General features: G+C 37.7%; 1 protein-coding gene across 1 annotated transcript in view; it reads left to right on the forward strand.

Moving 5' to 3' along the window:
- Nucleotides 1-3742: 3742 nt before the first annotated feature.
- Nucleotides 3743-21220, forward strand: part of neb (nebulin) — a 75490-nt gene continuing 58012 nt past the window's right edge. The window contains exons 1-31 of the mRNA XM_059342836.1: nucleotides 3743-3829; nucleotides 4162-4251; nucleotides 7347-7397; nucleotides 9453-9560; nucleotides 9665-9772; nucleotides 9988-10092; nucleotides 10181-10285; nucleotides 10442-10546; nucleotides 11346-11450; nucleotides 12717-12821; nucleotides 12915-13022; nucleotides 13529-13645; nucleotides 14889-14990; nucleotides 15073-15180; nucleotides 15277-15381; nucleotides 15473-15571; nucleotides 16095-16199; nucleotides 16468-16575; nucleotides 16660-16773; nucleotides 16882-17079; nucleotides 17219-17326; nucleotides 17740-17838; nucleotides 17945-18049; nucleotides 18882-18989; nucleotides 19103-19414; nucleotides 19535-19741; nucleotides 19861-19965; nucleotides 20058-20165; nucleotides 20255-20566; nucleotides 20669-20875; nucleotides 21023-21127. Of these exons, the coding sequence (XP_059198819.1) occupies nucleotides 4183-4251; nucleotides 7347-7397; nucleotides 9453-9560; nucleotides 9665-9772; nucleotides 9988-10092; nucleotides 10181-10285; nucleotides 10442-10546; nucleotides 11346-11450; nucleotides 12717-12821; nucleotides 12915-13022; nucleotides 13529-13645; nucleotides 14889-14990; nucleotides 15073-15180; nucleotides 15277-15381; nucleotides 15473-15571; nucleotides 16095-16199; nucleotides 16468-16575; nucleotides 16660-16773; nucleotides 16882-17079; nucleotides 17219-17326; nucleotides 17740-17838; nucleotides 17945-18049; nucleotides 18882-18989; nucleotides 19103-19414; nucleotides 19535-19741; nucleotides 19861-19965; nucleotides 20058-20165; nucleotides 20255-20566; nucleotides 20669-20875; nucleotides 21023-21127 (3801 nt within the window). The 5' untranslated portion in view covers nucleotides 3743-3829; nucleotides 4162-4182. The remainder of the gene's footprint in view (nucleotides 3830-4161; nucleotides 4252-7346; nucleotides 7398-9452; nucleotides 9561-9664; nucleotides 9773-9987; nucleotides 10093-10180; nucleotides 10286-10441; nucleotides 10547-11345; nucleotides 11451-12716; nucleotides 12822-12914; nucleotides 13023-13528; nucleotides 13646-14888; nucleotides 14991-15072; nucleotides 15181-15276; nucleotides 15382-15472; nucleotides 15572-16094; nucleotides 16200-16467; nucleotides 16576-16659; nucleotides 16774-16881; nucleotides 17080-17218; nucleotides 17327-17739; nucleotides 17839-17944; nucleotides 18050-18881; nucleotides 18990-19102; nucleotides 19415-19534; nucleotides 19742-19860; nucleotides 19966-20057; nucleotides 20166-20254; nucleotides 20567-20668; nucleotides 20876-21022; nucleotides 21128-21220) is intronic.

Genomic DNA, 21220 nt, shown 5'->3' on the forward strand with positions numbered 1-21220 from the left:
GGTTTTGTAACCTTTTGCCAAAGTGCAGGACAGATGACCTATGTGTCCTCAGTTTATTTTAGATGATGTGTCATCGATGGTGTCAAACTCTATTCACGCCAAGATGTGATTGGAGAATTGAGTTGTTTCATATACGGACTGTTTGCACAGGTCTAACTTATGTTGAGAACAATGAAAGTATGTATAATAGTGGACTATTTAGCAAATCTGTCAAAATCCCAAACCGATAACAAAAAATATAGTAATTTGATCAGTCCAGCTCTTGGTTACCAGTATTAACTGACTCAATACATCACTTTCTGCTTATAGAGCTAGAAAGGTCAGTGCAGATGTTGGTGTTCTTCTGAAGGACTTCCTGACTGTAAACAACAACCGATCCCATTCTTGCAAAGTCATTCTAGGACTTACTAATTGGTTATTTTAGGCCTCTTACCTCTCAAGAATTCATTGTTTTCTGTGCCGTTGGTGGGCTAGGATTGACAATTGGCAGTGTTTATGTTGTGGTTGTCTATCCTGCAGCTGCTGCGTTCTGGTCTCACTGATCATCAGTCATTTTTTCCAGTGACTAAGCATCATGCAGCCGCCTCCCTGGGTGTCCTTGGCATTGGGTAGTCATTCTCTTGACTGCTTAAATCAATCAAAAGTCAAGTTAATGCCCTGTCTGAACTTTAGATGCAATGCGCCAAATGTTTCTAAAGCTTAAAAAAATGTTTCCACCTATCAAGTTAAACATAAATAAATAGGTTTTGAGATATTCTTCAATATTTCACCCTTTGAGGCACGAATACTTCTTCAGCTTTGCAGATTTCGCAGATGACTGTATTGATGTTGCTTCTGAGGACCAAGCAGCAGTTATCCAGTTCATCACAGCATGAAGGGCCCTCACCACTCTCCAGAGGGAAAGAGACACTCAGCTGTTGCTGTCCATCTTGGTCCCTGGGTAGCACCCTGCTCCTGGCACAAAGAGTGAGAGCAAATATATGACATGCCAGAGAGATGGAGGCACATCATCAGAAGAGAGGGAAAGTAAATATATGGCATATATTTCCACCTTTTTGTCTTAAGCTGTGTGTCAACCTATCTAAATGTTCAGAGTTGATGCCATTTACATATTCATTATATTCATTCATTCACGTTACTGTTGAGCGAAACCATGGCTGCCACTTGACCCTGAAATATATGGTGCATGTAGTCTAGAAATAGTACTTGATTTATTTTTATATCTCATATGCACCCAGAGCCTGTGCACCAGTCTGCTCCACTGCTTTGAAATCTAGCTTTTTTTCTTAAACCAAGGTATCAGCTACTTGTCCTGTGAACGATATCATTGAATTTCTCTAGTGTGTTATTTATACCACAAGGCAATTATATATAGGACTGCATCTAAATCAGTGTTGAAAAGGTTTTTCCTGTAATAGGTTACAGATTAGAAGTTACCCTGTTGAAGTAATGTAAGGTAATGTATTACATTTATTTACTTTTTTAGATGTTTCCTTAAGGTTAGCATTGAAAATTCTAATGTCACAGCATTTCCATGGCTGGTAAACAAGATTCAGACTGTACAGTTAAGTTAGAATCCTTTTCTAGTTTCACTAGGAAAATATTGTTGAATTTGCAGCACCGAAGGGGATTCCTCTTTAAAAATAACCCTCAAAATCTGAGTGCTTTCTGCCAAATGAATGCAACCTGTCTGAATCATACGAGATAAAATAAGATAATCCGTTATTAGTCCCATGGCGGGGATATTTCTAGTGTAACAGCAGTAAAAAGTTTATAGAAATAGACTGAAATAGAAAGCAGCATCAATTTAATAATAATAAATAGAAACAAGCAGTATGAACAAAATATATAAAAGTATTACCAATTTAAGCAAGAAGAAATTTGAAAAAGTATTTATACTTTTAAAGAATTAGAAATATAAAATTAGGAACAATATATACTACATAGACAGACTCAGCATGTAGAGACAGATTTCTGTAAGCCATCTTGTCCTTGAAGGTGCCAAAGGGCTCTGCTGGCCCGCATTGTCTGGAAATGTTGCAAAATAAACTATAATCTTGCACAACAAAAAGCAACACAATGAATGTTTTTCTTACATGTAAGCTTTTTACTGAAAAGATTAAGATAATTGCCCCCTTTGCAATAATCAACAGTTAGATTACATGTTACCATATTACATATACAAAGGAACAAGGTTGAATTTAATCTGCATTACCACTTTGAAACTAAAAACTTAACAAACACCAATACATCATCAGTGTCTAAATGTATCATGTCAGATGTCCTCAATCTTCGTTCCAAAGCAAATGTCAACCTTGCTCAGTGTGACTCATTTTTAATTTACAGCCTTTGTCTGTAATCAAAGTGGCGTCGGTGATTTATCAGACTTTATTTGTTCAGGTACAGTCACAATGGGAATACTAGTTGCTGTTAATTTGTGGTTTATTTGTATGAAGGAATGTCTTGTTTTGTTTTTTTGTTTTCTGTCTGAAAGCACCTCAGTTTAATGTTGACCTGGTTCCTGAGAGGACCTAGCCAGATCAGGGTCAGCTAACAGATGACCTCAACAGATCTGGCACTCAGCCCTGTTGGACCTTCAGCTAGCCCTGCTGCTCAAAGACTCCTGCTCATATCTTTACCCGTGGTCAGATCGACTTTGAAACATTTTTTAAAAACCGATGTCAGCAGAACCAACACACCCGTTCACTCAGAGGGATTCTGTTGTAATTAGGGTTTACCCTTGTTTTCTTGAGACCCCCCATCACCCGTGCCCCTGTGCCTTCCTCATAACTGTACCGCTGATGCATTGGCCTCAACAGGTGCTCTTTTCTGAACGGATCACTTAGGTATATTTAGATTTTGAAATCTGAGAGCACCGGCCTGTCATTGGCTGTGTTGGCCACATGATAACCTGGGTAGAAATCGCAGCTGTGTGCTGTTGCCCAGCGTTTCTCTGGAGGGAAGCTGGAGAGGCTTTGGCGGCTTGGGAGACCATTAAACTTTGATTTAACTGGTAAGCAAGAAAAGGAGAAAAAAGCACATATTTCCACGTCTTCTACACCTTGCATGGCTTTCCATTTGCAAGGACCTCCGTTATTTCCATTTCTGCTGCCACCTGGATCCAGGAGGATGACTGAGGGAAGTCAAGGCTCTGCTGCACTTTGAAGGAATTACCAAACAATCCAGATCTGCAAGCAAGATCAGACCAGGCCTACCTACCTTTGGATGTATCTGAAATTTCAGCAGCAGTCACGCCATTATGTCTCCTCTCTGAAATCTCTACACCTGTTTGGGCTATTTTGTCATCCTGTCTCAACAGTTTCATCTATATCTCTTGTTATTTTACAGAGAAAATTACATTTTGGTTTAAAGACAGGGCAATCAAGTGCTAAAAAAGGTACTTAGTATGCCATCCTATATTTAACCTGCAGCCTCAGAAGGCATTGCCCCACCGTCTGCTAAACAGAGTCAACCAATCAGGCTGTGGCATTAGCTTACATGTCAAATAGCTGAAGCACTGTTGGGCAGCTGTCGCCAACCTTCAGCCAGGAGGCACAGTTTTTTGAGCTGTGTTGTGGCAAGTGAGGGAGGAGGGGTGGCTGTCGCACATTTAAAGGCCTGTTATAATGCACTTAGTGTCTCACCTTCCTAATCTGCAATTCTCCCTGTGTAATTGCTGATTTTACACTTGTTGCCTAGTTTGTGAGGTGTTTCACACGTTTTTGTTACTTTGTTTAGGATTTGGGGCAAATCACAAAGTTGGACTATCAGTTTGAGACCCTAGTGGATGGCAAGTGAGGCTTCCTTACTGTCAGAAAATCTTTCGCTGGTATGGCATGCACTTTATTATGGTTTATTATCAATATGTTTGTTTTTATAGCATGCATTTGCTGTTTATTATTCCTATTTTTAAATAGGGTAATCGGGTCCAATAGTGGATGACTGGCAGCATCCTAAAATATCACTGGTGCAGTTGTCCTCTTGATCTCTTGTCTAACCCCCAGTATATTAAGCTGTCTGAATTTCAGATTTGATGCTGCAGATAATACATTTACAGCTGTACTGTTTTGTTGAATGCTTCCCCATTTTATTAGTTTATGGGGTCAAATCTTGTTCATTGAGAATTTGAATAATGATAATTGTTGTCTGTGTTTTGCTTAGAACCTCTAAATCCGTCCCAAAATGACGGAAATTGTGGAGGAATATGAGGAATATGAGGAATATGAGGAGGAGGAGGAGACTGTGGACGAGGTAAGTGGAAGTCTACTGTTATTAACAGCATTCGATCATAAATTGCAAGATTGATTTTTTCCTTACTTTCATTGATATACTTTATTAGTTTTTGTTGTTTCCACCCCAAATGTGATTAAAACCTAGGTCAGAATTTCATTTCATGCTGTAGATTGAGGTTATTTGTGGAATATGCAGATCCAGTTTGAAAAGTTAGGGCAGTGAACAGTTGATCCATGTGGATCCTGTTTCAGAAGGACACCTTCTGATGGCTTTCATGTCCCAGATTACCTTTAACAACCGGCTATAAATCAAAACTATTTCAAACTGAAAGTAGAATATTTTATTGTGACTTTCTGTTGTCCTATAAAGATAACTATAAGAAGCCATTGTCTTGTAGTTAATATGCAATCCTGTATATAATAAATTGAATTTAGTGATGTAGCCGTTACATGACTGTAATTTAAAAGATAATGTTATTTATTTCAACAGATTCCTTCAGATCTCCAGCATATCTAACCTATTGATAAACATATTTTGCAATGCTGTAATAGTACCATAGATTACAATGATATCATCCCTGTGTATATAGAGCAAAATTTGATCACATTCCATTTAAGAGCATGCCAGTTTCTGGAAGTTACCATATTGTTTAAAATTACCTGTTAAAATCACATTGCACACTAATAATATCATTTGGTGGTTATAACCAATCTCCAGTCATATGTGTCTCAAGATTATGTGTTTTAACCTCATATTCCAGGTTGTTATCATGCAGCATTTATAGATTATTTTATGTAGGAATTACTGTTTATCTGAAGGTCTCCCTGTCAGTGTCCAATGGAAGAGTGAAAGCAGAAGGCTAACACCTTAATCCCATATTTCCTGGTGAAATAGGATTAAAGTTTGCCTTGTATTTGTTCATTCATACTTAATATTGCTGATATCTTATAGGGGAGTCTGAATGATTGTCAATATTACTTTAATCACACCAAGCAATCAGTTGTCATTCAACTCTCATATAACATATCAACTGTGTCAAATAGATTTACCATCTTTACTGCAAAGATGTAAATCTTTTGGGAGGTGGAACAAATGGATACAGAGGAGGTCAATACACTCTGATTTCACTAGCACTTTCATCTACACTGTGGAGAAAAGTTGCATTGTTTTTGAGGAAAATGTAAGACGGCTTCTTATTTAATCTACAGAATGGGGAGAAACATAGTGCTGTTGAATTCATATTTGACAATATAAACATAGTTTATAAATACACAGTACCTTCACAAGAACTTAGAATTTTTAATAAGTGTATTTTTTTTTTACTTTTAAAGTTTTAAGTCATATTTGTTTTTATATTAACTTAAAATGACCAAACTCCTCAGGTCATTCAGGGGTGGAGCGCAGGGTTCTCTGTCTGGCATTCAGACAAATTTAGAAGTGGACTTCTACGGCACATTGGCAGAGAGATGCAGTGGAGGGAGACGTAAAGAGAGAAAGAGAGAGAGGGGCAAATGAGACGAGCCACTGTGCTGTAAATCACACTCTGGTAGCCTGGAACGTGTTAACGTCACAGTGCGAGAAATTCGCTTAGCAGAGGTGATGGAAAAACTGCCTGTCGGGTGGCGGAGAGGTTCTTCCTGCATTGATTTTGTAAAGACGTGTAATGTGGTGGTGGAGTGTTTCATTCACACCTATGGTTCTCTCCTGTCTGATAGATTCAGATATTGAAGCCTCTTACAAATGTTGATAAAAATGATTGAGATGTTCTTTCTCGCAGCTCTGGTTATTTCTAGATTTCTTGGTAGATTTGAGGCGTTATTGGTTAGCTTCCAAAGCCACCAGTCTCAAAACGTTCAACCTTACTTGACTGTAAATGTTGCACTGAGATGCTTCCTGAGTAGAGGGAAGTGTAATTCAGGCAGGCTGTAAATTAGACGGGCTATTCATGGAACAGTATGCTGTGTGTGGGAATGCTGTCACTTACTGTAGTCTGAGGGTTAGCAGGCCTGACTGAAAAATAACTTTTTCACCCCTAAATAGATGTTTTTCTCAAATTACAGAAAAACCTGTTTTCTCTCTTACTTGAAGTGGCATCTAGCCATGCAGAAACATTTGATTATAACCCCAGATTTGCCTCCACAACAGTACAAAAGTGGTGAATAAGGTTCAATATGTGTTGCTCACAGTGCTGAAAAAATATTAAAAATATTCAACAGCAACATCTCTTTCCAGAAACAGCATATCTGTTACTGTGGATAATCCTCAGAAACAACTGTCAACAATTTGATAACTGCAGGTACTGCAGTTAATGTAAAAAAACAAAAAAACAACAACAACAAGAAAAACCCTGTAAAATGATAACTTTCTGGAATATCTTTTTTTTTTTTTTTTTACAGAATATACAAAATTTTACCTGTATTCACTTTATTGGAGTGAAGTCTGAAAACTCAGAAACATATATCCCTAAACTTTTTAAAATGACCTATGTGCATGGCAGTGCACCAGTGAGAAAATTATTTTTTGTTAATTGGGTGAATAAGTCCTCTAAACCCATGAGCGCTGTGTGTGATCAGACATGGAGATTATAAAGTGGTCTAAACAGTGTGTGAGCAAGTGATAACGGGAACAATGGTCTATGAAATAAATAGAAATAGAATTATTACCATGTGCGTGTTTGGTGTTTATAGACTTGGCTAAAGAGTTAAAGGCTCACATGACAGAAGATATTAATGCGTCTCTGTCCTCTATACAGTGCAGGCTTAACTTAACTGCAGTCATAATTATAGTTTAGTCACCTCATTGGATCCTAGCTTTCTCTCAGTTACTCTATTTGAGTGAATTTGAGGAATCAGGTTATTTCAGATCAGGACAAAGACACATTTTTTATGCAATCTATGGACTTTTTGACAAAACAGTCACTAATGTGATGCAGCGTAGATGAGTAATTTCCAACTTGTCATACTGGAAGTGTTAATATCAGTAATTAATGAGTACCAGAGCTGTGGAAAAATCACCCTCAATCCAAAAAGAAATACTGTGCTGTTTCTCCCATAACTTGTTCTGGCAGTTTTGAAACCCCAGAGAATGTCCTATATTTGTAATATGTTGAGCAGATAAGAACAACAACGACGTTCACTGAGCACAAGAGTTCTCAGCTCTTGCAGGTAAAGCACCTCCTCCCAAGGGACAACAGTTCAAACTGTACAGGATACCTTTCCTTAGTCTTGTCAGTGGTGCATCCCCTACATGTCTGCATGCCTGTTTGGATACTTAACCTTCTGGATATTATTGAAAGTGTAGCATCCTTGATCTTTTTACTAAAATTACAATCTCGAAGATATACTTTTTTTTCCTCTTTGTCTGCACATATGGCGATATTCAGTAATTATAGGTGTGTTTTTGGATCTCATTTTCGCTTGTTTTTGAAAGATCCGTTGCAACCTATCCTCATACAGTTGTTCTGTATTAGCATCATAATATATATTATGCACATGTTTTGTGCGTTATTCATTGAATGTCCAACAACACAATTGACAATTGCGCCTGTGCAAGCCCCTGTAGTGCAGAGCCTCTGAAGGCAAAAAACTGCTTCGTTGGGTTTAGGAAAATATCATGTTTCTGTTAAAATAAGTATGGTTCAGGCAACAAAACGACCAAATTATTATAAAATAACTACATTTGGTACATAGCTTTACTTAATCAACATAAGTTATGTAACAAAATCACAATCTTTTCCTAAATATAATTGAGTCATTTTGTTGCCTAAACTGTAATTTAACAGAAACATGATATTTTCTTGAACTGAACCCAACAGAATCAGAATCAGACTTTATTTGTCCCAAAGAGGGCGATTCATTTACAGCTTCCATACATATAACAGACAACAAATAAATTAAGTCAATAAATAAGTTAAAGGAAACCTACTTGATGCACGGGACTGTAAAAGGGACAAGTTACAATAAGAACCACAAGAGAAAAACATGTTAAAAAAATAAAAATAAAAACCCATATTAAACCATGTAGTTCTGTTGCTTTGATTTTTTCTGCATTTTCTGGACAACAGACATGAACAGCCGTTGTCCTAGGTGAAATCCGTCTGCCCCAACCTCTTTCCTATCTAGACTTTATCTCTATTTATGCGACATCACCTGACTTCCTCTTTAGAAGCAGCTTCGTACATCCAAACGTAACTTTTCATCGATATAAATATGAGCAGTGAATGAAAACAGCCTTTCTGTACCCATAGTAATCTGTAGCTACAACCCAGAGACCGAAAATAACAACGTCACACGTCACACACAAGTTAAAGATGGAGTCTGTTGCGTTTGGAAAAACACGTCTCTAACTGTACGCCTCTTCTGATTTTTCCTGGGAATGTTGCAAGTTCATAATGCTAAAAAGACAAAGGACTTTCATCAGCAGGACATTATTTATAAATCATTCTATGACAGATAACGACTTAAAATGCATTTATTTAAATGAAAATCTTTAAGATTGTTACTGTAAAACCCTAAACATTTAGTACAAAGTAATAAAATCTCTTTTTCAGTATTTTTATTTTTTTTGCCAATCATGCACTTTAAGAAGAAACGGCTGCTTTTTGTGAATTTAAATGCTTCATGTTATTCAAGAGATAAAAAACTGTAAACCCTCATGTATACATGTTGCTGAGCCTGGCATTGCATGCAGTGCAGTACCCATAGATACTGTACATGTTTCTGTATATTCAGCACTTAACAACCGTGCACTTGTGTTGGTTTTGTTCATCCTTCAGTCACCCTTCATCCAGTATTATCTCAGTATGTGATCTTGTCATTATCCTAACGGCCTGAGTTCCATGTAGATCCTTTAATGATTAATTCATATCCCTTTAAGCCTTGACTTGAATCACTTCAATAATTGAAGGTGAGTCATTAGAGTAAAAGCTATACTGCAAACTTGCACAAATTAATATCAATTTAGTGGGAAGTTTTCTCTTCTCCTTGACAAGATCCAATCATTATTTAATCAGAAGAATTTGCATTACAGTGTCATTATACCTGAAATAATTAGATTTTTTCAACATGTCACTGAGTCCTTGTCCTCGTCTTTGATGATCGCTCTGTTGTAAGTGGATAAAGTGTTACTTCCTGGCTAGTATGTTTCCTGTTTATGAAGGAAATAGTGGCCCCTATTGTCAGTTGGGATGTTAACTGTATTTCCATCTGTCCTTTGTCCAGTCCGGCTTGCCCACCAGGAAAGTTAGGAAGAAGGTCAAGGTGGATACTTCCAAGTTCATGACTCCATACCTGGCTCACAGCCAGAAGATGCTGGAGCAGTACAGCCACGTAAGAACATGTTTAGGTTTTTAGTGTCAAAATCAATACTGAAAATACTGTATTTAAGTTATATCTCTTTAGTTAACTCAAGACTATTGTACTCTTCTTGACAGAACAAGTACCGGCAAGCTTATGACCTGTCCAGAGGAAAGCCTCCTGGAATCGTCACTGATTCTCCTGAGATGATTCGCATCAGGAAGGCCCAGGAGCAGCTTAGCGAGGTACCACAGAGGACTGTGGAGATAGGAGGGTTGTTAGGATATTGGAATGGAAGAGTGCTGGTTTTAATCTAATTTGTGAAAGTAAAATTACTTAAATGAAGCTATTGTGATTGTCTGTTTTGGCAAAAGTAAGGTGAGTAAAAGACGAAGATAAGAAACGGAAACTAAATTTCTCAAACTCATGAATAATAAGTAATTGCATGTATCGTTTTCAGGTTAAATACCGCATGGAGGGAAATAAGGCTCGTACAACAAGCTTGTATGATGGAGAGGCCAGAGAAGTCACCCATGTCAAGCGTGTGTCTGATCTGATCAGCAAGGTAAGTTACTTGAACTAATACCTATATATTATTAAAAAAAATAATAATTTGAATGTTTGACACACATGATGCTGCTTATCTCTTATAGGTTCTGTATAGACAGAAGTGGGATGAGACTAAGGACCGGTACCTGCTGCCTCCTGATGCTCCTGAGCTCGTTCTTGCTGTGAAGAATGCTGCTAACTACAGCAAAGTAAGCACAATGTGGCATTAAAGTGCTGTATTTTATGTAAAAATAAGGGAATTTTGCTGGCTTTAGTAGAACATCTAATGTATTATTTAATATAATTAATGTATTTTTAAATATTTGGTTTGGATTGGGTAAATAATAGCTTAACACCTTGTTCAGAAACTTTACACGGAGGCCTGGGACGAGGAGAAGACCATGTACTACCCATACAGCGACAGCCCCGAGCTTCGCAGGGTGGCCAAGGCTCAGGAGACCCTCAGTGATGTGAGTTTACAGACAACACCCTGTTTTCAACTGCAGTAAATGAAAATCCACTTTCACACAAATTATACACAGATGATACTCAGATGTTGGAATTATAGTTTGACCATATTTTTACTTTTTTTAATTAAGGGAATTTGTTTTATTTATTTTATTAAGGAAGAGCTTTTTGTGATCCTAATATACCATGAGAATGTTTTATTACTTTGACATACTATATTATGTTTTTTTTAAATATATATATTCTGGACATTCCATATTATAACCATGATCAGCATACTATTTTGTGTTTTTTGGGGCATTTTTTGGTGTTATTTATTTATTTTTTTTAAATCGATTTTTGGTTTCGTTCTGATATGAAACCATGTCTATGATTTAAAAAAAAAAGTTAAATCTGTAAAAATTGGTAACTGTGCCTTAATTCACCCCAAGCTGTTAATTTCTCTCTGAATTTGCTGGCATGTTGCTGTTCAGCATTAACCACACATTTTCTCTACCTTTATATCGTTGTTTTTTTTGCCTTTCAGGGGCCATTTGTTTGTGCTTAGTCAGAACTATCACAGGTAGCAATTTCCACTCACATTGCAGGCAATTAAAATGGTTGTTTGTGCCCCCACCTGCCCTACCCCCCTTCTTCTAGAACACAATAATGCGTAACCTTTTCTGCTGATGTAGGAAAGCCATCAGTCAATGCAGATACGATCTGTGCGAGGCAGACTGTGGTCACTGAGGTCAGCTATTGATGTTGAAGAATCAACCACCTCAGTAAATTTTAACTCCCGCTGTGTTTGACCTCCTGCAGATTGTCTACAAGAAGGGTCATGATCAGCGCAAGGCTAAGTACACCTCCCTGGCTGATCCTCCTGAAGTGGAGCTGGCCAGAAGAGTGGACAAGCAGCGCAGTGATGTAAGCAGGACGGTTTTAAACTGGCTGTCAGACATGTTGTATGACATAAATACAGGAAACACAAATAGATAGATAGAGGTGGACAAGTAAATATGTAGGTGTTTAAAATATGAGACATGTTTTCATACGCTCTCTCCCTATGAATGATCGTACATAGGAGAAAGTGCCATTACAGATGGGTGACAAGTTAAAGGAACCTCAGTTGAAAACTAATTATATTGAGACATAACAAAGGGCATCACAGACTAATAAAGACATCAATAAATAGGTTTGAAGATTAAAAAAAGTGTATAATTTGGTAATATCTTAAAGAAATGAGGATTAGCAGGATTTTATCGATATTTTTTACCGTCTCACATTTTGGTTTATCTGATGAATGTAAAGGCCATAGCTGTTTATTTATGTAATTTTCATCACAGGATTCAGTAAGTCCTGGTGCACAGAATAATCTATATTTGATGGTTCTCAACACTTTTAACATTTTTTTTTTTACCAGTGGTGGAATGTAACTAAGTACATTTACCCAAGTACTGTACTTAGGTACAATTCTGAGGTACCTGTACTTTACTTGAGTTTCCATTTTATGTAACTTTATACTTCGACTTCACTACATTTACTTTTAGGTCAAGATATAACTTTTAGGTCAAGATATAACATAAAAACATACTTTTAAATTAAACCTTATAAACGTATATTAAGTAGTTAAAATGAGCCCTACCTTTACAAATGAACATGTTGCTTACATAAATGCATCAATGCAAATAATCCAATAATATATTTAGAATATATAAACCAATCTGAGTGGGTCCACTCTGCATAATGAGTACTTTTACTTTTGTACTTTAAGCACATTTTGCTGATACTTTTACTGAAGTAAGTTTTGAATGCAGTCATTTTACTTGTAGTGGAGTAATTCTGCATTGTGGTATTAATATTTTTACTTAAGTAAAAGATCTGAATACTTTTTACACCACTGGTTTTTACCTTTAATTTGTTCCCCATCTGCACATGGAAACAGGGCCCTTAGTGCCAACCAACCCCCAACCAATCCTAGGAAAAACATGCCACCTGCTCTCTGGTGTTACTGTCCACACTAAGCTGCAAAGGGAGAGGCCAACAATAGTTTGAAGTTACATGGATTCCAGTCATTCCCAAAGTGTTTCATCAAACAGAATATTAACATTTCTCATAAGATAAGAAGAAGTGTCTGTATTTTCCACATGCTGTGCAGCAACATTCCTTTAATGTTTCTTTTATTTTCCACAGCTTAAATACAAGGAAGATTACAATAAAAATGTGAAGGGTCAATGGTGCGAGACGCCATATTTCGACGTGGCCACGGCCAGGGTGGCGATGGAGAACCTAAGCCAAGTAAGAGCTCACTTCAACCTGAGGTGCATGTTTTACGGATTTGTTGTTGTCTTTTCTGTCTGTATCTAATTGTTGATCCCTTTCTGTTTTCAGAGAAGATACACGCAGAAATTTGAGAATGAGAAAGACCAAATTTATTACATGCAAACAGACACGCCCGTTTATGACACAAACAAGAAGGCTCGTATTGCTGCTAGTGAGGTAAGACCACACAAAAACACACACACACACACACACAGACACACGCGCACACACACACACACACACACACACACACACACACACACACACACACACACACACAAAGGTATCGGGGTATTTTTATAGGTCCTATCTCATGTGGAAGACACGACAGCGAGTTGACCCGTGTCTCAGAGCAGAGTGTGAGTCAACGTACTGAGTCCACTCTGACGCAGGGACACACAATATTGTGCCCACACATGACTGAAAGATCTGCATTCGGTGTGTGTAGTTTCACTAGTCCTCTGTAACCACATATCATACTGTGAGAAAAAAGGCATTTTAGCTACTGTATACCTCCGCCCACATGTTCACGCACAATGCAAACATGCGTCATTTTTAAGACACACATCTCTTTTCTCCATATGACCGAAGACTAACGTCATTTTTTATGAGTCAGTGTGAATAAACCTCACGGACACACTTTATTCTTACTCACACTCTTATCAATGTTTTCTGTTTTTCAGGTCCAATACAAGAAGGAATACGAGAAGAATAAAGCGCAGGCTGACTACAACACGCTCCCCGCCACAGACAATCCGCTCCTCCGACAGCTCAGATATGCCGGCACCATCCTCAGTGATGTAGGTGTCTGAAAAACACCACATAGAAAGACATTTTCAGTCACAGCTGGTTCTATGATACATAATAGATTGATAAAGCCCTAGAAGCTATACAGTAGCACTATACAACTTGAAATTTCCTGCATAGACAGAGATTTTGCTGGTTTGAATTTGACAGTTATTCTCAGACGGTTAAAAAGTGAGATGACTGCTGAAATCATTGAGGTGGTCGTGGGTGTTATTTAAAGTGTCTGACATGAAATTCCTTTAAGTGGATTGTCATATTAGTGGTGCTAATTAAACCATCATGAAGTCACTTGCACACAGTGAGTTAGTTAAGTTAATTGAATCAAGTTAACAGTCTTACTGACACGCTGTTTGCAGATAGCCAGTGAGTTTGACATTCCCTGTGTGTACCAAGTGAACATATGTCACATATTTATATTCATTAATAATAATAATAATAATAATAATAATAATAAACTTTATTTGTATTATACATTTTATACAAGTCATGGAGCACTTTGAGATGCAAGAATAAATCAGGAAACACATTAAATGAAACAGATAAATAGCTTATCATTGAAGAGGAAGCAAGTTATTTAATAGATTAAAAAGATTTACATTTCATTGTGTGCACATTGTGAGAAGTTGTGCTCAGAAAAGGCTCAGTTAAAAATTTATTTTTAATTGCCATTTAAATTTTTCATCACCTTCTGTAACATCTTTGAGGTAGACTGTTTCACAGTTTGGGAGCATAGTAAAAAAAAAATGCATCTTCAGTTACCATTTTGGTGGAGTTTTGTGTCTTTAGAAGACCGGCATTAGAGCATCTAAGGGCTTGTGAAGGAATATAAGATGACAGGAATCTGTGATTAAGGCCGGTTCTTAGCCATTGAGAGCTTTGTATACATGAAGAAGGACTTGATTTAATTAACATTAATTCAAGAAGATGCAGGAAGCAAGGGCAAGAGTGGAGTGATGGGTTTATTCTTTTTAATCTGATTTTAATTTGGGTTTTGTGCAGCTCTTCCAACTAATAATAATTGATCTCTCAACCTCATTTAGTTTTCTAAAGTAAATATTCCTCCATTTATTTATTAACAACAGACAGGCAATGACGGAGCTTACGGCAGCTATAGAAGCTAACTTCAATTTCCCTGATGATGATTTTTTGAGTGTTTGCTTATTTGAGTAACTGATCATAATTTATATGTAATTGTTTTTGTTGTTGTTCATCATTTGTTTTATGTCTTCTTTGCAGAAAGTATATAAGGCCAGCTATGAGAAATCGAAGGGTTTCAGCATCAACTACTGTGACACGCCCAAGTTTCAGATGGACTCTGTACTTAAAAAGTTCACTGATGTAAGAATAATATAAGAGATTAACATACTTTAATTAACTGATTATATCATTGTATATTACAATTATTGATTTATTTCTTAAGACACACTACAAAGATAAGTATGACAATGAGGTGAAGGGCCACTACATCGGCAGCTATGAAGACGTCTACATGCTTCATTGCCAGAAAGTTGAGGAAATGAAGAGCCAGGTAAATCTGTGTGCATTGTAATTTTTCAAAATCAAACTATGGATGTACAAATGTGTTATATGTCTTTCTTCACAATTTTTATATTTTATCTTGCAGCAACTTTATAAATCTGAATATGAAGATATTAAGACAAGATGCTTCTACCCTCAAACACTTACGCCTGAATATGAAGCTACGAAGAAACTTCTCCAGTGTAGTGATGTGAGTATTACTGGCTAATAAAACACATTACACAGTTCTGCTGGTTTACTTTGGTATACTTGAATGTATGTATCTATCTTATGGTTTGCAGAAGAAATACCGGCAACATCCAGACACAGTGAAATTTACACAAGTGGTGGATTCTCCAGTTCAGGTTCAAGCCGCCATCAACGCAAAACAGCTAAGTGATGTACGTATGACTACATGGACCGCCTCCTTTTAGTACAAAATATTATTAAGAACTGTGCATCTTTAATTTAAAATATGCTTACAGTATATTCACATAAGTCATAGAAATAGTACAGATAGTTTGTAGGGAACATCATTTTTTAACTATATATTGTCTATGACTGAAATTGCTACAATCTTTAGCTAATGCTCAAGATCATATTCTCCTCGATATGCAGATCACCTTAAAATGTGCCCAATCATCCACGTAGCCCAGCTGTCTTTCTGTGGGCACCATGGAAACTGGAGAGCCATCTCTCTGTAGTATAAATAGCAACAAGCATTCAGTTGGCCCAGAATAAACCCTGTGATCAGAGAGGGGCTGGGGAGGCAGGGAAAGGGACACTCAATGTGTCTTGGATGGAGTCCGGCTAATACGCTGCTGCCCTCCAGTGGCAGGAAATCAAATTACTTTAACTTCTGGAAACTACTGTACAATACCATATGTAGAAAGGATAATTATCTCACTTTTCTTCTTTTTGCAGCTGAACTACAAAGCAAAGTACGAAGACACAAAGTTCAAGAATACTCTGCCCCCAGACTATCCCTTCTTCATCCAGTCCAGAGTTAACGCTTTCAATCTCAGTGATGTAAGTAAAAAACGTAATTTTCAAATATCACAGCTATTGAATTGCTGTCACAAGCAGTGGTGGAAAAAGAATTCAGATATCTTACATAAGTAAAAGTAAGAATACCACACTGTGAAATTACTCAACTACAAGTAAAAGTCCTGCAATTAAAAACTGTAAAAGTACAAAAGTATCACCATTTCATCATAACAGTAAATGTACATAAGTTACATTCCACCACTGATCAGATGATATTTATTTTCTGAATGGACCGATTCTCTTCTTGCAGAACTGTTATAAGTATGATTGGGAGAAAACTAAAGCCAAAAAGTTTGAGGTCAGGGGCGACGCTATCCCAATCCTTGCCGCCCGTGCTCACACAAACATTGCCAGTGATGTGAGTATGCTACATTATCAGCTATTAAGATTTGAGTATTTCTTGCTTGCTTTGTATTTGATCACCATTTGCTCTTCTTTGCAGGTTAAATATAAGAAGGAGTATGAGAAGAACAAGGGGCAGATGGTTGGAGCCCTCAGCATCAATGATGATCCCAAGATCTTGCACTCTGTTCATGTTGCCAAAATCCAGAGTGACGTAAGTCATCAGCTTGCTGTATTACTAAATCACTTACATTTCTTTTAATAGTAATTTAGCTGAGATCAGAGGACACTCTTGGACAATCTCTTGCTGATATCTCCACAGCGTGAATATAAAAAGGACTATGAAAAGATCAAGACCAAGTACCATACACCACTTGATATGATGTCAGTCACCTTGGCCAAAAAGTCCCAGGGAATCGCCAGCATGGCTGGGTATAGGAGCATCAGCACCAACTTCTTCCTTCCCCCAGACACTGTGCTGTTGGACTTGGCCAAGAAAGCCAACATCATCCAGAGTGACGTAAGAATAGACTGACTACACCATCTTATTGCTGACACTTTGGTTTTTGGTGTTAATCCTCATAAAAATCGACGTATAGTTGCTAAGTTGTTACAGGATATTTATATGTTCAGTAACACCATTTTTTTCTGCATTGCAGAATGATTACAAATCTGAATACAACGCTTGTACCAAGGGTACCCCATGGGTCCCCTTGGGCTCCTTGGACGTGGAAAGGAATAAGAAAGCTGCTGAGATCCTCAGTGAGGTGTGTGTGCAGCAGCATCCCTTCAATCTCTCTGTACACTCTTTCCCCTCTTCACAAATCATGTGCAATAATTCAGTTTGTCACACTGTTGTTACATATGTGTACAAATCTCTTTTTAATTCAAATGTATTCCATATTTCAATCTATCTTAAGACTTGCATTTGTAATTTATGCTGTTGTATATTTAGCGTAGCATGCTTTTTTAATCCTTTTTTTAAATTTACAGACTAACTTATTTCTATTTCTATTCTTATACAGCAGCAACTGTAACAAAGCAATTTCCTCCCAGGGATCAATAAAGTTTTTTCTGATTTCTGAAATGTCCTCTTGACATTAAAAACAGTTGGTAGAATATATCACATATTGTGTTTTGTAGTTACTCATTACTAAGGTCATTTACTTGCTTCCTACAGAGGAAATACAGACAACACCCAGACACAATCCCCTTCACTTCTATCGATGACCACCCGATCATGATGCAGGCCAAAGTCAACCAGCTTCAGAGGAGTGATGTAAGTCTAACTGTTAATAGGACATATTTCTGCATTTCTAGGTGCACATTCTTAGTCTAAGTGCAGCACATGTGACTTCTGGCCTGATTGCTTTCTTGCCTTGCAGCTGTTCTACAAGAGAGGTCTGGAGGAGGTTCACCAGAAGTACTCTCTGCCTCCTGATGTCCCTGAGTTACTGCAGGCCAAGTGCAATGCCTACAACATGAGCGACGTAAGGAACAGAAATACTGAAAGATCACTAGTTTTGAAATTAAATAAACCAAATATTTATTGTCATTCTCTTTATTAAATTAATTTGCTCCTCAATGTGATGTTGCAGAGATGAGCACAAATTAATCAAAAAGAATTTAGTGACGATTTAGAAATATTTTCTCCTCAAGTTCCTATATGAACAAATCTATTAAATTAAAATGCAAATAAGTTGTAAAATACAAAAATACAGTCTTTGCAAACTGACATCACATTTTAGGCATTGAGTAGCCTTAATATTCAACTGATTATAACACCCCAAGATGAAAAGATGATCTTTTTTAATTTCCTGCACAGGTTGCAAATTCAGGGATGCATGCTGGGTGTTCGTTGTGAGTCAAAGCGACTATTTACTGACTGAGAAAAACAGCCAGTTGAATGCAAGTGGGGGAACTGAACACTTAGGCCAGTGATTGACATTAAGCAGATGCCTTACTCCAAGAGCAATAAATATATAATGAGTGTGGTGTTTGTACATTTCTAAGATCTCCAACTTTACAAACAACCAATTGTGCACACAAAACAAAACAATTACAGAAGAGTAAAAACAACCTTAAAAAAGCACTCTTCTAGGATTAGGTTAGGTTTTTTTCTTTCTAAACTACATATTATATTAAACAAAAAAAGTAGAAGAAGTAACCTTAATTGAAATACTGTCCATCTTTGCATGTTTATGTAGCTGCATTTGCACAGACACATTCTGTTAGTGTGAAAGTATGTGCGTAAATATGCAGTGAATACATGACAAACTTATTCATATATTTTGTTTTTGTTTCTCTGCCCTGTCATTTCAGAAAAACTACAAGCTTGCCTGGCAGAAATTGATTGCTAAAGGTCATGGTGTGAAGCATGATGCTATCTCTGTTATTGCTGCCAAAGCTGCCAGACACGCTGCCAGTGATGTAAGTTTCCTTACCTCCTTCTCAGAACCAAGCTCAAACTCCATTTCTGAACCATACATATTGTGCTTCTTGTTGCATCATCTAATCATTACTATATGCCCTTTAACCTCTAGGTCCAGTATAAAAAGGCTTACCTGAAGGACAGAGGCCACCATGTTGGCTTCCGCAGCATCAAGGACGATCCTCTGCTGGTTCACTACATGCAGGTGGCTAAGCTGCAGAGCGACAAGAACTACAAGAAGGACTACCACCAGGTCAAGCTGAAGTATCACTCTCCAGTGGACATGATAAGTTTGGCCCATGCCAAACATGCCTCAGCTGTGCAGACCTATGCTGGCTACAAGCAGCACCAACATAAGTACTTCCTTCTGCCTGATGCAATGAACCTGGCGCTTGCTCGCAACATGAACTACAATGCCAGTGATGTAAGTTAAATTTTAGTTCATGTGACTTATGTGTAATCATGTGGGTACATCCCTTGTTCTTGGGTAAAAGATGTTGCTTCTGCAAGTCTGATAATTTGCATTTTTAATTGTCTCTTCCAGTTTAACTATAAACAGGATTATGAGACCTCAGTTAAGGGAACTGGCTGGGTTCCCATTGGTTCCCTGGAGGTGGAAAAAGCCAAGAAAGCAGCAGAAGCTCTCAATGAGACAAACTACCGCCAGCACCCTGCCAGCTTCAAATTCACTAGTACCTTTGACTCAATGAGCATGGAGCTGGCCAAGACCAATGCTAAGATCATGAATGCGGTGAGAAGGGACAAACATAATAACTTTTCAATTTGATCTTCAATAAATCTTGTGATTTCAGTGATTTAATTTCTTTTTCAGAATAATAATAAACCAATTTCTTCATTAAAATTATGCAGAAAGAGTATAAGGCCAGTGGAGAGAAGTTCATGCACACTTACCACCTCCCTGCTGATACCCCTGAACTGATGCAAGCCAGATACAACTCCGTCAACATCAGCCAGGTTAGTCTAGTATTTTCCATGATTTGTTCACATGTTAAATAGATATAAATATAATTTTTACAATATTTGTAACAAATGATTATTTTATCTAGAATTACTACACCTATGCTCATCGTCAAGATCTGCTCAAAGGACATCATGTGAAGGAGGATGCCATTCCTATTCTTGCAGCAAAAAGCTCCAGAGATATTGCCAGTAATGTAAGTTGTGACTTCGCTTGTTAATACATTATTCAAATGTTGCTGGTTTCAATAATGCAATTCATACCGGATGATCATCTTATATACAGTACAAGTACAAGCTGGCTTACGAGAAGGCCAAAGGCCACCATGTTGGCTTCCGCAGCATCGAGGACGATCCTCTGCTGGTTCACTACATGCAGCTGGCTAAGCTGCAGAGTGACAAGAACTACAAGAAGGACTACCACCAGGTCAAGCTGAAGTATCACTCTCCAGTGGACATGGTTAGCGTGGTCCAAGCCAAGCAGGCCTCTAAGGTTCAGACTATGACTGGATACAGGAAGATCCCTCACAGCTACATGCTCCTGCCTGACAACTTGCACCTGCGTCTGTATCGCGGCATGATGGATATTCAGAGTGACGTATGTATTTAAATCTTACCAATGTTGTAATACTATAATAATGAATTCCTATATAAAATGGATTAGGATTGTTTTTACATTTTTTTCTCTTTGAACCCACAGAATATCTACAAGTCAGATTACAACAACTACAGTAAAGGCACAGGCTGGGTCCCCATTGGTTCTATAGATGTTGAGAAGGCCAGAGTTGCGAAGGCCGCGCTGGATGAAAGAGGTTACCGCGTGCACCCCAGTACTCTTAAATTCACAAGCAAGACTGATGCCATGAACACAGCTCTGGCTCTCGCCAACACAAAGACAATGGACAATGTAAGAATTACTTCCTTTTTTAATAAAAAAATATAGTGCCTTTTCATCACTTAAAATGTGATGAAATATTAATGCATGATTGACCCAAACTTCTCCTACAAGCTTACATGAATTCTCAGACTTTACTGTTTTTTTTCTTTCCTTTAGGCTGCATACAGAGCTTCTGGCCAGAAGTTCGTGCACACTTATCATCTGCCAGCTGACAGCCCTGAGTTCCTCCAGGCTAAGTACAACGCCCAAACCCTAAGCGAGGTTAGAGGATGATATATTTGTTGAAAATCAAAGTCAGACAATGTTTTATTTGCCAAATATGCAAGTTAAAGGAATATCACTTGCATGAGTGTA

The sequence above is a fragment of the Centropristis striata genome, chromosome 10 (assembly GCF_030273125.1).
Source record: "Centropristis striata isolate RG_2023a ecotype Rhode Island chromosome 10, C.striata_1.0, whole genome shotgun sequence".
Lineage (NCBI taxonomy): Eukaryota > Metazoa > Chordata > Actinopteri > Perciformes > Serranidae > Centropristis > Centropristis striata.